The 14,797-nt window shown below is 37.1% G+C and overlaps 1 protein-coding gene across 1 annotated transcript; it reads left to right on the top strand.

Annotated features, from left to right (window-relative positions):
* Positions 1-269: 269 nt before the first annotated feature.
* PGRMC2 (progesterone receptor membrane component 2) lies at positions 270-14,455 on the top strand. Its single transcript, XM_016148097.2, has 3 exons — positions 270-736; positions 10,812-10,967; positions 12,199-14,455. Exons 1-3 carry the CDS (start codon positions 319-321, stop codon positions 12,294-12,296), a joined length of 672 nt encoding a protein of 223 aa, XP_016003583.1. The 5' UTR covers positions 270-318; the 3' UTR covers positions 12,297-14,455.
* The last annotated feature ends 342 nt before the right edge of the window (positions 14,456-14,797 follow it).

The following is a 14,797-nucleotide window of genomic DNA, read 5'->3' as shown; positions in this document are numbered from 1 at the left end:
GCGCGCGCGTCCGGCGCAGCTTCTTTCCTTCGGACCCGCCCCGCTCTTCTACTTCAGCAAGCGGAGGCGCGGAGCGAGAGCGGGGAAGTGTGGGGCGAGGTGGGCGGGGCGCCGCACGCGAGCGCGGCCAGCCAAAGAAGGGAAGGGGAGGGAGAGATCCTAGACAACGTTACCCCGTCAACACCCAATCAGGAGCCGGCCTGACCCCGCCCCCTCCCCTCACGTTATTGGCTGGGAGGCCCCAGAGTGGGCGTGGCTGGCCGTGGGGATGGGGCGGGCAGGGGGCGGGGACGAGAAGGAAGGCGCTGGCGGGCAGTGATGGCGGCGGGTGATGGGGACGTGAGGCTAGGCACCCTGGGGAGTGGCAGTGAGAGCGGCAGCGACGGCAGCAGCGAGAGCCCCGGTGGCGCGGGAGCGACAGCAGAAGGAGGCGGCTGGGCGGCCGCAGCGTTGGCGCTTCTGACGGGGGGCGGGGAGATGCTGCTGAACGTGGCGCTGGTGGCGCTAGTGCTGCTGGGGGCCTACCGGCTGTGGGTGCGCTGGGGGCGGCGGGGTCTGGGCGCCGGGTCTGGGGCGGGCGAAGAGAGCCCCGCCGCCTCTCTGCCTCGGATGAAGAAGCGGGACTTCAGCTTGGAGCAGCTGCGCCAGTACGACGGGTCCCGCAACCCGCGCATCCTGCTCGCGGTCAATGGGAAAGTCTTCGACGTGACCAAAGGCAGCAAGTTCTACGGCCCGGGTGAGGAGAATTTGGGAGCGGTGGGGGAGGAAAGGGACCCCAGGCAGCTCGACCCCCTTTTGATAGGGAGGCCCCAGGGACCATGCTTGTTGGCCCAACCTTATCGAAATCTTCCTTGGCTGCCGCACCTGGGGTGGCCCGACCCCCACACACACCCCCAGCCGCGGGCACCTCCAGCTTTCCACCTGAGGTCGGGGTCCCAATGTCGCCCCAGGAAGCAGCCTTCATCTTTCATCTTAGTTCCATCGCATTTCTCCTCGCAGCCTTTTTTTGTGCTGAATTTTTCACGATCCTTTTAGTTATCATCAGTCATGTCTGGCCCTGAAGCTTTCCTGTGCCTTCTGATTCGTGAGATAGGTCGGGGCAGGAAAGAGGGGAGATTTCTCAAGAAGCGACCTAAAGTTTTAGGCTCCGTAATTCACAGCTTTCCTTTCTTTACTCTTTGCCACTGATCTTCCTTTTCCCACTACTCCCCATAAGGCCACGTTGTTACACGTAGTTCCAAGTCCCTAGTCCTCTAGTCTGAAGTTTGGGCATATAAGCAACACCTCAGACTTTTTTTTGAACCAGTTTTAGTATAGAGAGTCTTTCCAAGATTTACAGTGTATGTGGGATGAGAACAGACCAGAATGCAGATCTTAAGAAAGACTGGCTAGGATATTCGCCCTGAGTTTTGTGGGTGGAGCTCATATACCCAGCAGACGTGTCTGTCTGGTTTTTTTTCTTTCTTTTTTTCTTTTTCCTTTCTTTTTTTTCTTTCTTTTATTTTCCTTTTTTTTTTGTAGTAGTAGTAGGAAAGCAAGTATTCAAATACACGTTTATAATGACTTAACTGTGTTTTTCATTGAGAAAAAACGTTAAAAAGCTATAAATTCATACCCCCATGCACTAGTTCTGTAAGTTAAAGCTTTTTAGAACTTTGCTTTCAGAGAATTGTGTATGTAGGGTAGTTGGTTTACAAACCCTTCTTTTACAGTGTAGCTATAGCATACATTTCACATTATGCTAATAAACTTCAGTTCAGACTTACAGATCCTGTTGGTATACCATAAAATTGAGTAACATTGTACATCCTGGTGTGGTAATTTATTCTAAGTTTTTAAAAATTGACTGCAATAAGAAGTAATATAATTAGAGACTTACAGTGACTTTTGCAAAAAGAGTACAATCCAAGCCATGAAGTCAAGAGGGTCAGCAAATCTTAAAAACAAATTGGTTTCCTCTTTGATTTAATCTGTTAGTGCTTGAGAGTTAGTCACAACTTGCAAATATATACTTCTGATTTCAGTGCTTGGTGGCTGGAAGATAGTTTAGAAGTACTCTGGTGTATTGTTAATCAGAATAGAGACAAGAAATTGGAGATTTTATGTTTTGAACTATTTATTTCGTTGCTTATATTTTTGTATGTCTACATTCAGTCTATGTCGTAGATAGCTTACGTAAAGTATTTGTGTCGTTATATGAAAAACAGATGGCTGTCTACTTACATCAACTGAAATGGTTAATACTTTGTTTACTTAAGAGCCTGTGGGACAAGAGAATAGGGCCAAAGTACAGTATTTAAATACACAGTAAATTTTTTAGTCAGGATTTACGCAGAATTTTATATCTAGTTAAAAGTTTTTCCCTATTGATATTAAAAGATTGTGTTCAGTGATTAGGAATTGTGTACAAGTTTAGATTTTTAATGTAGAGCTTACTCAACTAAAATACCTGCCTTTGGCACCCCTCACTAAACTGACAGGGAAGCAAATTTTAGTATAAAGAAACATATTTGTCCTCGTGTGTTATGCCTTGCCACTTTCTGAAAATATCTAGGCGAGACAGTCATAGACCCAGTTTGGCAGCCGCCAAACTGTTCTGCAACAGAAATTAAAAATTAAGATAAGAGCCATAGGTGTAATGTAGATAGCTTTTGTGTGGCTTAAGCTGGGAGGTGGGGATGGGCTCTTCTGATAACAATGAAGTCAGTTTTAGGTTAGCTTCCACCACCAATTCCTAGGTCCTGACGAACAGCCTAAGAGCAATAGTCAGTTGCTTTATTCTAGGTATTTAGTGATCAACAGCCTAATATTTGGAATATTTTATTATTGAAAGGTGCCTTAAAGGTTGCTGGGTCATCTTATGGTCTTGATATATGTTAAAGATGTACGTAGCACTTTCCAAAAGTCTTAAAGCCCAATTCTGGCTATGAAACAGATATAAGTTCAATTTTGGTTTTAATTTTATTTTCGTTCTCACATCTGTTAAGCAGTTTTGTAGCAGAATAATTCAGAAGTAGTAATCCTTACCTGAGAATCTAGTAGCTTGAAAGAATGAGCTAAGGGAGCCAGAAAACCTAGTTTTTATGCTTAGCCAGTGTCTACTCCCATTTTACAATAATAGTTTTAGAATTAAAGATTGTTTTCTGAGGTTTTTAATCTGTTGAAGATACTTTTTTTAGTTATTTTTTAAAGTTCAGATTCTTAAAAAATTAAATATTGACAATTTAATTTAGTGGATAAACATGTGTTGGCAAACAGCATTAACTGCATTTTGTCAATATTAAATTTAGTTAAGTTCTGGCACTTGGCCACCATGTGAAGAAAGTAGTCATGTAAGAAACAATAAATGTGGGAAGAGAAAAGAAACCAGATTTGGTAAGCACCTACTACATCAGATCCATTAATTTATCATCTCCACAGTGTGTCTGTGAGGTCAGTAAGTATTCCAGTCCTTCAGACGGAGAATCGGAGGTTTTGGTATTTTGGGTAAATTGGCTTGGGTCACACAGACATGGCATTCAAGTCCAGATATACTTGACCACAAAGGCTATCAACACTATTTCAGGTAAACTGCTTTTTAGGATAAACTTGTAAAGAATCTTACTGTTGTTTTTTATATCCTCTCCTGATTCCCATAAGGACTTAAAAGCCTCATGGCTTTGTTGTGCAGTCCAATAAGATAGCCAGCCACAAGCCACATGTGGCTTTTTAAATTTAAATTAAATCAAATTACAAATTGAGTTCCTCAGTCACACTAGCCACATTTCAGGTGCTCAGTAGGTACATGGCTGTCATATTAGACAGGGCACTCTATAGTATATTTCCATCTCTGATAATCTTTTCATTTTACAAATGTGGAAATGAACTCAGAAGTTTTGCCCAAAGTCACATATTTATTAAGTGGCAAAACTGGAAATCAAACCCAGTGTGACTGGCTTCATAAGCCATCCCTTCCTATCGTATCACAACATAATTTCACATGTTTCCAGAGTCAATAGATTAAGAAGATTCAAACAGATAGTACAACTTTAAACAATTTGGTTTAATATTACTGCAGTGGAACTCCAGCAGAAATAGTGTTTTTATTCTATAAGATGGCAAGAAAGTATATAATTTACCTTTACAGTAGTTTAACCAGCATTTCTGAAATTTAGATACAATGCTTCTACCTTACTCCACATAGAGTATTTTGATATATACAAAAGCTGTTTTCGCCAACTTTTAAACTAACACTTAGAAAGAAAAAGTCATTTGTAAGAAGTACCCCTATGAAATGCCTAATATTTGGGAGGTTGGGGGAAAGAACACATGTGCCTTTCAACATATTAAAAATAAAGTTTCCTAAACTTTATCTTTAATATGTTGTTCACTTACAGTTTGCAAAATTGCAGTTAAAGCAAGGGTTGCAACATACAGACCTGGCCCAACCTGACCTATATTCCTTCATGGGTGTTCTTTTGACATTATCCCGCTCTCATCCCAGCTTCTTGCTTTGAAGCCAGCTGAGTCTGTTGTTAGGGCTTAATAATGCCCATTCACATCCATTACCTACCAGTAAGATAAAGGATCAGTTTTCTGACGGATTTTGATGGTCTGCTCAAATGTATACTAGTTTCTACAATACCCATTTGGTTGGCTCCTCTGAGTTCAACATCATTCCATCGTTTTTAGTCTTTGAGGGAAATGGATTTGTGTTAAATACTATAGCAAAGTATAAAAGGATAGCTTAAAGCATGTATGAAAATGAGACCAGAAAATGTCATTCAAGCTACAAGAGATTTAGTAACATCCGGAGTTATCCATTCACATTCCTTTAATAGTTCTTTCAACAATTTCTGACATAGCCCACTCCTCCCCACACCCACCCCATTGCCTTGACAGACATCACTAATTCACTGCTATACTCTTATACTCTTAGAACCTGCATCCTGTCTCAAGATCCTTAATAGAGGATTTCAGCCTTGATTTCATTAGTTTTACTTAAGCAATATGTTGTGAGAAGTGAGAGTTAACTGAGTCTTCAAAACAGATATGCCCCTACCCTCATGGAGTTTATGGTCTATTGAAGAAGACAGATAATCATTCAAGATGTAATTATACTCTATAATTAAATATTCTATGAAAGAAATGAATAGGATGCATAATAGAGGGTAACAGGACTTTATATAGAATAGGTGGTTAAGAATTATATATATGTGTCAAGAAAAGGGGGTTGATATTTAAGCAAAAACCTGAAGGAGCCAGCCATACAAAGATTGGGTGTGAATGTTTTGAAGCCATCTATCACTGGATCTAGAACCGATCACATTGTGTTATTTAGTAGAGAAAAATGTCCTTATCACCGTTATTGGTTTTCAGATTTAACTTAAGCCCTTATTTGATTAGTATTACCTCAGAATTTCTATCCTGTTACTTTTCATCCAATATGCCTTATGTTTTTTTCCCTTATAGATAACCTATAACTGGATTCTTTTTTTCATTAATGTATTATCAACACTATGTCTTTTACAGATTAATCAGTTTGTTTTGTCATTAATATGTTTAATTTCTACCATCTTATTTAGTAATTTCTCTTTGTCACACTTTTCTGTGCCTTTTTACCCCCACCTTCCTTCCACTTTTTCTACCCTACTGATTTAAATGTATTTTATTTCTACTTTTTGGTAATTTCCTTAAGTTTTTGCTATAGACACTATTCTTCTGAACAATATAAGAATTTAGCCAAACATTCTTGTGTGGGTTAGAAAAAATACTATTTCTTTAAGAAAGTTTATTGCCATTTGACAGAACATTTCTTAATACGCAAAACTACCCTGTATACAAATGGATGGAGTCCCCTGGAGTTGTGTATAAACAGCCATCTGTTGTGGCCCTGGCTAGAAAGCTTTAAGTCTGGTCCCGGCCCCATCCTGTTGTCTGTGTTTTTTCTGTTAGACTTTTACTTCCACTGTGTTTTTTCAAACTCTACCCCCAAATAGGTTAAGTTACTATTACCTTTTTTTTAATAGTCACTCATCATTTAATCTGCCAACATAGTAATCATTTTCTTTATTCTCTGCCATTTCTTGCTTCTCTTTCTTTCTTTGGGGTTGTTTTCATTTTAGCAAGGTACATCCTATAGTTTTTCATTTGTAGAAAAACATTTCTGGCTCTATCTTTCCTTACTCAGGAATAAGAGTAGTTTTAGGATATAAAATTGTGGACTGTTACTGTACCTAAAATCTTCAGTGGTCTTCTATTGTCTACCTTTAGTTTATTTTTCATTCCTTTAATATATTTTTTCCTTTTAGTTGTACAGCCTGTCCTCGAATAACTTTTGTTCAATGCCGTTTCCTTGTAATATTGATGAGAAAAAAAAAAAAAAGATTCCCAGCTGGGGCCACTGTCTGTGTGGAGTTTGCATAGCTGGGTGGGTTTTCTTGAGGTATTCATTTTCCTCCCACATTCAGAAGATGGACATGTGAGGTGAATGGCACATCTCCATTGTCCTGGTCTGAGTGAGTGTGGTGTGAGTGTCCCCGTGATGGAATGGAGTCCTGTCCAGGGTGGGTCCCCACCTTGCACCCTGAGCTGCTGGGATAAGCTGGTCACCTCAGATCCTGGACTGGAATTTTCTTTTTATTCATCTTTCTTAAATGTATTTATAGCTCACATTTATTTCAATATTTAATATTAGAAATGGTTAGGGTCTTTCTTTTTAAGTTTGATATTTTGTGACCAGAAGTCACCAGAGGAACTTTACTCTTATTTATATCTATTAGCTTATAGTAAAATTGGTTTTGTTATATTTCATTTCACTCAAAGTTGCAGTTTCCAAGAACCTATCAAAGACATTAAACAAGAACTTGCTCTAGTTGAGACTTTATTCCCTTTTGTCTTTGGAGTTCTGCTCTTTTACTAGGATTTGTCCAGGAAAGGATTTGATTTTTTTTTTTTTTTCTAATATGCACCAGACTCTACTAAAACCTGAGGATGTGTGTCATTCATTTATTTTAGAAAATTATCTCCTATTATTGCCTCCCCCATTCTCTTTATTCCTTCCTCTGGAACTCTTTGATACATACTAGCTTTTCATTCTCTCTTTCATGTCTCTTAATCTTTCCTTATGTTCTGTCTCTTAATTTCTTAATAATTTTAAGCAAACACACTATGGTTCCTTTATTTGCTTCTATTTTCTTGTTCTTGGGATACCAGTTCTCGTATGTTATATGTGATCACTCCTCCATGGCAGTTTGTTTCTTCATGTAGTTTCTAATTATTATTGCAAACTTAACTTTCAGCAATTATTCTCTGACTCTTGGGATATTTTCTTTGATATTCCATGAGCCAGCCTATGTTATGGAAGTCTTCCTGTAGAGGGATTTTGGGGTACATTTCAAAATAAGGCCGACTGGGAAACAAAACACTGTTTTGTGTTGGGTAATGCATGCTTAAGATAGAATATTTAAAACGATATATAGTGAAAAATAAGTCTCCTTCTCAAAACCCAGACATCATATTTCCCTCCCTAGACATGAGGAACCAGAACCAGCCTGAGTGTTGTTCCAGAGCTTTCTCTGCAAGTGCAAGCATGTGGAGATGTACTTTTCGTCCTCACACTGATTGTAGCATACTACACAAACCTTTACCAGTTCTTTAATATCTAGAGAGCCTTTCATATCAGGATAAAGAGAACTCTCTCATTCTTTTTATATATATATATATATATAAAATGTTCTATTATGTAAATATATCATAACTTAATAGTCCAGTATTAATGAGGATTTAAATTGTTTCCAGTCTCTTGTTTTGCGTGGTACTACTATAAATTTCCATACACATGTCAATTTTCACATGTGAGTACAATTATAAATTCCTGAAAGTAAAATTACTAAGTTTTAGGGTATGGACATTTTTAACTTGGGTACTCATTTCTAAATTGCTCCTCAGAGATGTTGGACCTACTTACAGTTCCATGAAAATGCCGGTTTTTCACCCCCTTGCCAAAAATCTGGTATTAAACTTTTTGGTCTTTGTCAGTCTGAGAATTTAAAATGGTGTCTCAATATTGTTTTAATTTGCATTTCTCTTTTTCTTAGTGAGGTTGGAGATCTTCAAAAATTTGAGTCGTTTAGTTTTCCTTCCCCACAAATTATCTGTTCATATATTCTTTGCCAGTTTTTCGGTCATGGTATCAGTCTGGTCTTATAGATTTTAGGTGTTCTTTAAAAGAGAAAAGCAGCCTTTGCTGCAAATATGTTTCCTGATCCATTTTTTTACTTAATGGTATTTTATAAACCACATAGGAATTTTTGGTTTTATGTATTCAAATTTACCTTTTTGTGTCCACTGAGTTTTGTATTACTCTTGAGACTTTTTGCACTTCAAGATTCTTTTTAATAATCTGTTGTCTCTTTAATACTTTTATAGTTTCAGGTTTTTTTATGTTACATTTGGAATTTAGTTTGTGTGAAATAAGGATCCAGTTTGTTGTTTTTTTACAGAAGACTATTCAGTTGTACCAACATCATTTATAGAATCATTCTTTTTTTTCCTCTAACATTTGCAGTACTACCTTTACTGTTTACTAAATTCCAGTAGATAATATTTAAGTCCATGCTATTTTTTTTTTTTTTTTTTTTTTTTTTTTTTTTTTTTTTTTTTACCTTTGAATTCTCATTCAACATGGGCTCTGTAAACTGTATGGTTACCAGTAACATCTAGGTTTGTTACGTGGAATGGGGAAGTATTGCTGACTTCTCAGTATGCAGAGATTAGACCTCAAATCCTTTCTCTGAGCAACCCATCCAATCTCATCTCTAGTTCTTAATGATATGTTTTTTTATGGTCTTACAGGAAAATATAAAGAAAACTCACCAAATACACCTTTTCAGAAGTTAAATGCTTCCTGAGGGAAATTTTAAACTACTTGTGCAGAAGACAATATAGTTTAGATGGTGAGGAAATATGTTAATCACTTAAACATTCTTTTCTGTTCGAGAATTAAAATTTTGTCTAGATTGAGTGTCAGGCTTGGATTATTATTAACTCTTGACTCACATTTACTCTTACTAAGTCAGCCATCTAAAACCAAAAAAAATAACATGTTTTATGAAGTTTTGTTTTTATATTCATTCAGTGTTGAGGGCACCTTAGCTTAGGCAAGTTTGTGGAGAATTTTACTAGAAAATTTACTGGTATTCATTAATACACTTAAAGATGGAGGGTTTTCTGATAGTTATTTTTACACTGGTCATCTTCTGTCATTTTTACCATTTAGATGTATTTTATGATTTTTATTCTGAAGTACCCTGAAGTAGATTGACTTGTAAGCTAGGGAGGGGAATAAATGTTATCATAAAATGGCAATAAAAGGTGTTGGTGTCTACAGCTTTTTTGTTAAATCTTTTCCAATTTGATTTAACAGGTATTCTAAAATACCCATTAATATGAAATTTTGTAATTAATGAAATGCTCCACTTTTCAGGGTTGTCATTCCATCTTTGAGTTTGTGGGTCCTCTGTTTTATCAAGGTGCATTACTGTGTTTGGGTTGTTAGAAGTGGAAGCAGCACTTACCAATTGTCAGTAATTTTAGGCAAGTCGCTGAATATGTATATACACACTCTTCTGAATTGCCTTTTCCAGGCAATATATCATAGATGTCTATGTCCGTACACCGAAAGGTGTCTCATTTGTTTTGATAGCTGTGTACCATTCCATTAAATTAATGTACTATAATTTATTTAACCAATTTCATGACACAGGAAATAAGGTTGTTTTATTATGTGTTTTAAAGAACTGAAATGTCTTTTTAAATCTATATTTAGGAGATTTTGCTTACCATAAGTGAATTTGTTTAAAGTAAAGGCTCAAGATCTAGAGTTTCTTTTTATCTGTAATTGCAGCTAATTCATTTGGGAGACATTTATTATGTTCCTACCTCATGCCAGGTACTGTGTTAGGCATTGAAGATGCAGAGATGAGTAAGCCAGTTGCTGCTCTCAAGGACATACTGGAAAGGGCTCATTTCTGTCAGCATACAAATCATGCCATTCCTCCCTGGAGAGAGTGGTTTCTAATTCCTTGGACAAAATGATAATTTCGTGTCAGTCAGAAGAACCGTTCTTTATAGCCACTGCTCCTGTTTCCCCAAAGCCAAAACAAATGAAAACTTTTATTTTCTCCAGTGTCTTTTCATAGTTTATATAGGTAAGTGCCAGTACACTGTAATTGGGTGATACTTATTTTGAAAATGGGTCACATTTCTGACCAAATCATTTATTAGGGAAAGATCCATTGAACATCCACATGTGCTGGGCACTGAAGCAGCCATTGGGGGTTACAAAGATGACTCAGTCTCTGTTCCCATAGAGTTACAGCCTGTATTCAGTAGGAGAAATAAACATGTCTTAGATCCACAGTTCACTTAATTCTTTACATAGTACATATCCTGTAAATGTCCATCAGTTATTCTTAGATGCTACACTTAACAGTTACCAGTAAAGCATCATTTCCCCTCAAGTAAACTATCTTCCAAACCTAACTGCTTAAGTTTCCTATTCTCCTTACTACCTCAGAGTCGTCGTCTTTGAATAAAAATTCTGGGCCGTCTGAAATATTTGAAATTTAAAGTTTAAGTTTATAGCGAAAAGCTTTACTTTGGTCAAAAGACATATTTCCAAGAGATTTCTTCTCCCATCAGGTTCTGTGCATGTTTGAAATTTTAGCTGTGTACCAAATATGAGTAATTGTTAAGTTTTTTTAACTTTTTCATTTGAGTCATCCTAAAATATTCTTAAGTAATCCAAATAACTTTTTTTTTTCCACCAGCGGGTCCATATGGAATATTTGCTGGTAGGGATGCCTCCAGAGGACTGGCAACGTTTTGCCTAGATAAAGATGCACTTAAAGATGAGTATGATGACCTCTCAGATTTGAATGCCGTACAAATGGAGAGTGTTCGAGAATGGGAAATGCAGTTTAAAGGTACTTTCATTTTGTTGGCTTCTTTGGAAATATTAAATTTATGGCTTAAGAAGGTGTATACTATTTCACATTCTTTAAGAGCCTAAGGATGTTGTATGTTTTCAACACCGTTATTATTTCATGATAAACAGCTAAATAGCACTATGATGGCTACATGTGATTTATAAAATCCATATTTAAAAACTGACTTGTTCCAAATATAAATCTAAAAAAAAAATTGTGATACCTTTAGCCATATATGGCTTGTTTATTAAGGTATAGTTTCTATAAAAGTACAGGCTTATATATAAAACTGAACTAATTACCAATATTGATAGTATAACTATAATTTATTCTAAATGATTTTATTGATCTTACCCTCGGACTATAAAGAAAAAAATGCCAGTCCCTTTTATTTTACCTTCGTGGCATCGATTATTGCCATCTGTGTTACATACCAGATGTATGTGGTATGGATCCCTTAGAACAGTTTCATTAAGTAAGCTAGGTTCAGATCCCCGACCAAGAAATGACTAAACGTGTATCAACTTGGACATTACATTATACACCTGGTAATATAAAAACAAGCAATGTAACATAAATCTAAGAAGAGAATTCGATAGAACGGCAGTGTATGACGGGGGGCCACAAACCGAGACCTCAGAGATAGTAGGATAATAAGTAACAATGAATTTTCATCTCCTCATTTGGTTTATTTTTTTGGAGACTACTAGCATCTGTCACATTTTCTCCCCATCAGTATTTCCTAGTTGGATCTACTTACCATGTAATTTTTAATTGTTTTCTGTAACCTAAGCTATTTTATTTCATCTCAGTTCTACATAAAAGATCTATTCTAAGATTCACATTGTACATTAGTTGGAGCAGTTTCAAACTACATGTCCCCAGACCTAACTCAAGATCCTGGGATTGGTCGCTCCAAGAGGGGTCCTGACCATGCACATTTAAAAAAAAAAAAAAAAAAACATCTCTAAGTGATTATGATGCAGTATCCTTAAGAAGTGGTAGTACTTTCCTACAAAGCATAATTCCCAAGCTTTACAAGTTTCTAATCCTGTTTTCGTTTGTTCAGGCCTTTCATGAGTACAAAGAAAGACCAGCCAAGATGGGCCATATGAAAAATTTAGCTTATTCTATATGATTCCAGACGAGGCAAACACCTTCCCTGCTGTATAGTGGAATAGTGAGACAAATTTGATCACTACTGATTTTCTTTTGCTGTATCTTTCAGAAAAATATGATTATGTAGGCAGACTGCTAAAACCTGGGGAAGAACCATCAGAATATACAGATGAAGAAGATACCAAGGACCATAATAAACAGGATTGAACTTTGTAAACAACCAAAGTCAGGGGCCTTCAGAACTGCAATTCTTACTCCCTTTCACAGAATGTCCAGTGTCTTTGGGTTTGGTTCACCTGCTGCAAAAAACATTCAACAGACTGTGTACAAGCTAAATGAGTCTCACTATGAAGATGTGAACACTAGACATTATTTATGCTGTGCCAGAACTCATTTGTTGCAGTTCTTTATAATGTCTGGTGGGGCTTCATCTTTCTGAAAAGGAGACGGATTTTTTTAAAGAGCAAGAAAGTTACAGGGTTACTTTTTCCTTTTTTAATTTCTCTTTAAATCAAAGACAACCAGATATGTATTTGCCACTTAAGTGTACAAGATTCAAAAATGGGGGTTCCTATTTTATGTGCTGTGCTTTTGTTTTTAGCATTGATGGAGGAGACCTGGACAGGAGAGGTGATAGGTGCACATCCATTTGAGTAGTTTAGGCTACTGAACCATTAAAATGTGAATTCACCAACTTTTCTTTTTGGGTTTTGTCAGAGAAAAGGGAAAAAACCTTTCTAAGAAATTTTTGGAAATTAGGAGATGGCATTTCAAGTCGGTTTAAGTTAGAGCTAAATCCCCCAACAGTAAGATCATTTGAAACAAGTTTTCATCCCTTCCTTTCCCCTAGGTCAAATCAATATTACTTGTGCCTTATTTCACTTACATAGACTTGAATTGTTTTTAGGGACAGCCCCTATGTGAATTCAGAAGTCACTACAAGCAGCATTAAGACTGAAGTTAGAATGTTCTGTTGACTGCAAAACCTTGATGTCATTCTGTGTATATAGAATGTAAAAGGAATATTCAGTGTTACTGCCATATATGTTAATAGTCACAAACTTAATTAGCATTGCAATGGCCAAATACATTCTCCCATGCTTTTTTCTTTTCAAAAAAATTGAAAGGTCAACTCTGTCCCTCAACAGCTGCCTAATTTGGGGAGTCTGACCCTCATAGCTCACTGGTGTGGGTGCATGGGGTCGTGGTGTGGATGTCGTGTGGGTGCGTCTGAATGTGTGAGAGCGCCTTGGAAGAGACTCTGCAGATACTGTAAATACCAGTACCGTTTTAATAAAGCATGTACAATAAACCAAAATAAGCTCGAGTGGGACTTTATATACAAAATGTAAGCCAGTGCATTCTGATAATGGTAGTCAAGATGATGCATTTGATTCAAGATAAGGAAGAGTCTTGGAAATGAAAAAGCGGGCACTGGTTAACCAAGTTGTACACATTGTACCATGTTCACTGTAACTTTAGGAAGAAATTCCACTTAGTGGAACATTCTCAAGAGATCTGAGATTATTCAGGTAAGAATTGGTATATAAAAATGTACATATTTTTACTTTATATTTTGATGCCAACTGATTATAGTAGAAGTAACAGCACTCCAGGTGGTAGTTATTGGACACAAAACAGTAAAGGATATTCTACCGACAGGTATTAAATTCTTCTCTATTGTTGGTTTGGAAAAGCCCTTGTATGTCAGTTGTTTGATTTCATCATGACTATTTGATTCTTGATTGGGATACGGTATACCAAAAAAAGACATTTAACAAGTCACCAGTTAAAGAAAAGTCTTATTCTGCTTCATGAGTATAATGTATGCAGAAGCCATCAAAGAAAGGGGAACATTTAACTGCTACAGTATGTAAAGCACAGCAGGTCCTCAAATAACATTGTCTCGTTCGATGCCATAGGAACTTAACCTCTCGTTTATATCAGTTAGCCTGTGGTAAAATTGGTTTTGTCATATGTTGTTTCACTTAAAGTTGGAGAACCCGTTGATGTTGAGGACTTACTGTACTACATTCTATTCTATTCAGTATTGGAATGTTTTGTAGGAAATGATGAACTTCAGCCAAATCTTAGCTGAAGACTGGTTGTAAAGACTGAAGAGTGTTGTTAGTAAATGCTTTGTGTGTTTTTATGTAAAATATTTTCTAAAATTTGTTAAAGTACATGTCCTCTGTATTAAACTGGTACATCTATGGATCATTTGAGCCTAAAATTCAGAAATCTGCACTTGTGAATAGAGAAACCCTAAATATTCATGCAGTAAAAATTATGCAGTATGTTAAGAAAAATGAGTAATATTGTGTTTTGAACTTGAAATAAACCGTGTTCTATAGACGATTCCTCAATTTCAGTTGAGTGTTTCTCATTCACAGGCAGTTTGTTGGGCAGGTCTTGAGTAAGGGGATGGGAGCTGTGGAGGTATTGCTGCTGTTTTCCCTCGTGGCCAATATTTCCCTAATTTGCCTGATTTTTGGAACCACTTGAGGCGCTAAAAATACAAATTCTTGGTCCCTAATCCAAACCTACCACCCACTGAGCTAAAATCAAAAGAGAATGGGGTCTCAGACTCTTCGTAAGAAGTGCCTTGGGTAATTCTTATGATCAGACACGTTTGAGAAACACCACACTAATAATTTCAAGTTAATATTGTCCAACTTTGTCATCTACTTGAAAGAAATGGAAATGGA

Source organism: Rousettus aegyptiacus, unplaced genomic scaffold (assembly GCF_014176215.1).
Source record: "Rousettus aegyptiacus isolate mRouAeg1 unplaced genomic scaffold, mRouAeg1.p scaffold_m13_p_16, whole genome shotgun sequence".
Taxonomy (NCBI): domain Eukaryota; kingdom Metazoa; phylum Chordata; class Mammalia; order Chiroptera; family Pteropodidae; genus Rousettus; species Rousettus aegyptiacus.
The sequence above is the reverse complement of the archived record's forward strand: the minus strand, read 5'-3'. Positions and strand labels throughout refer to the sequence as shown.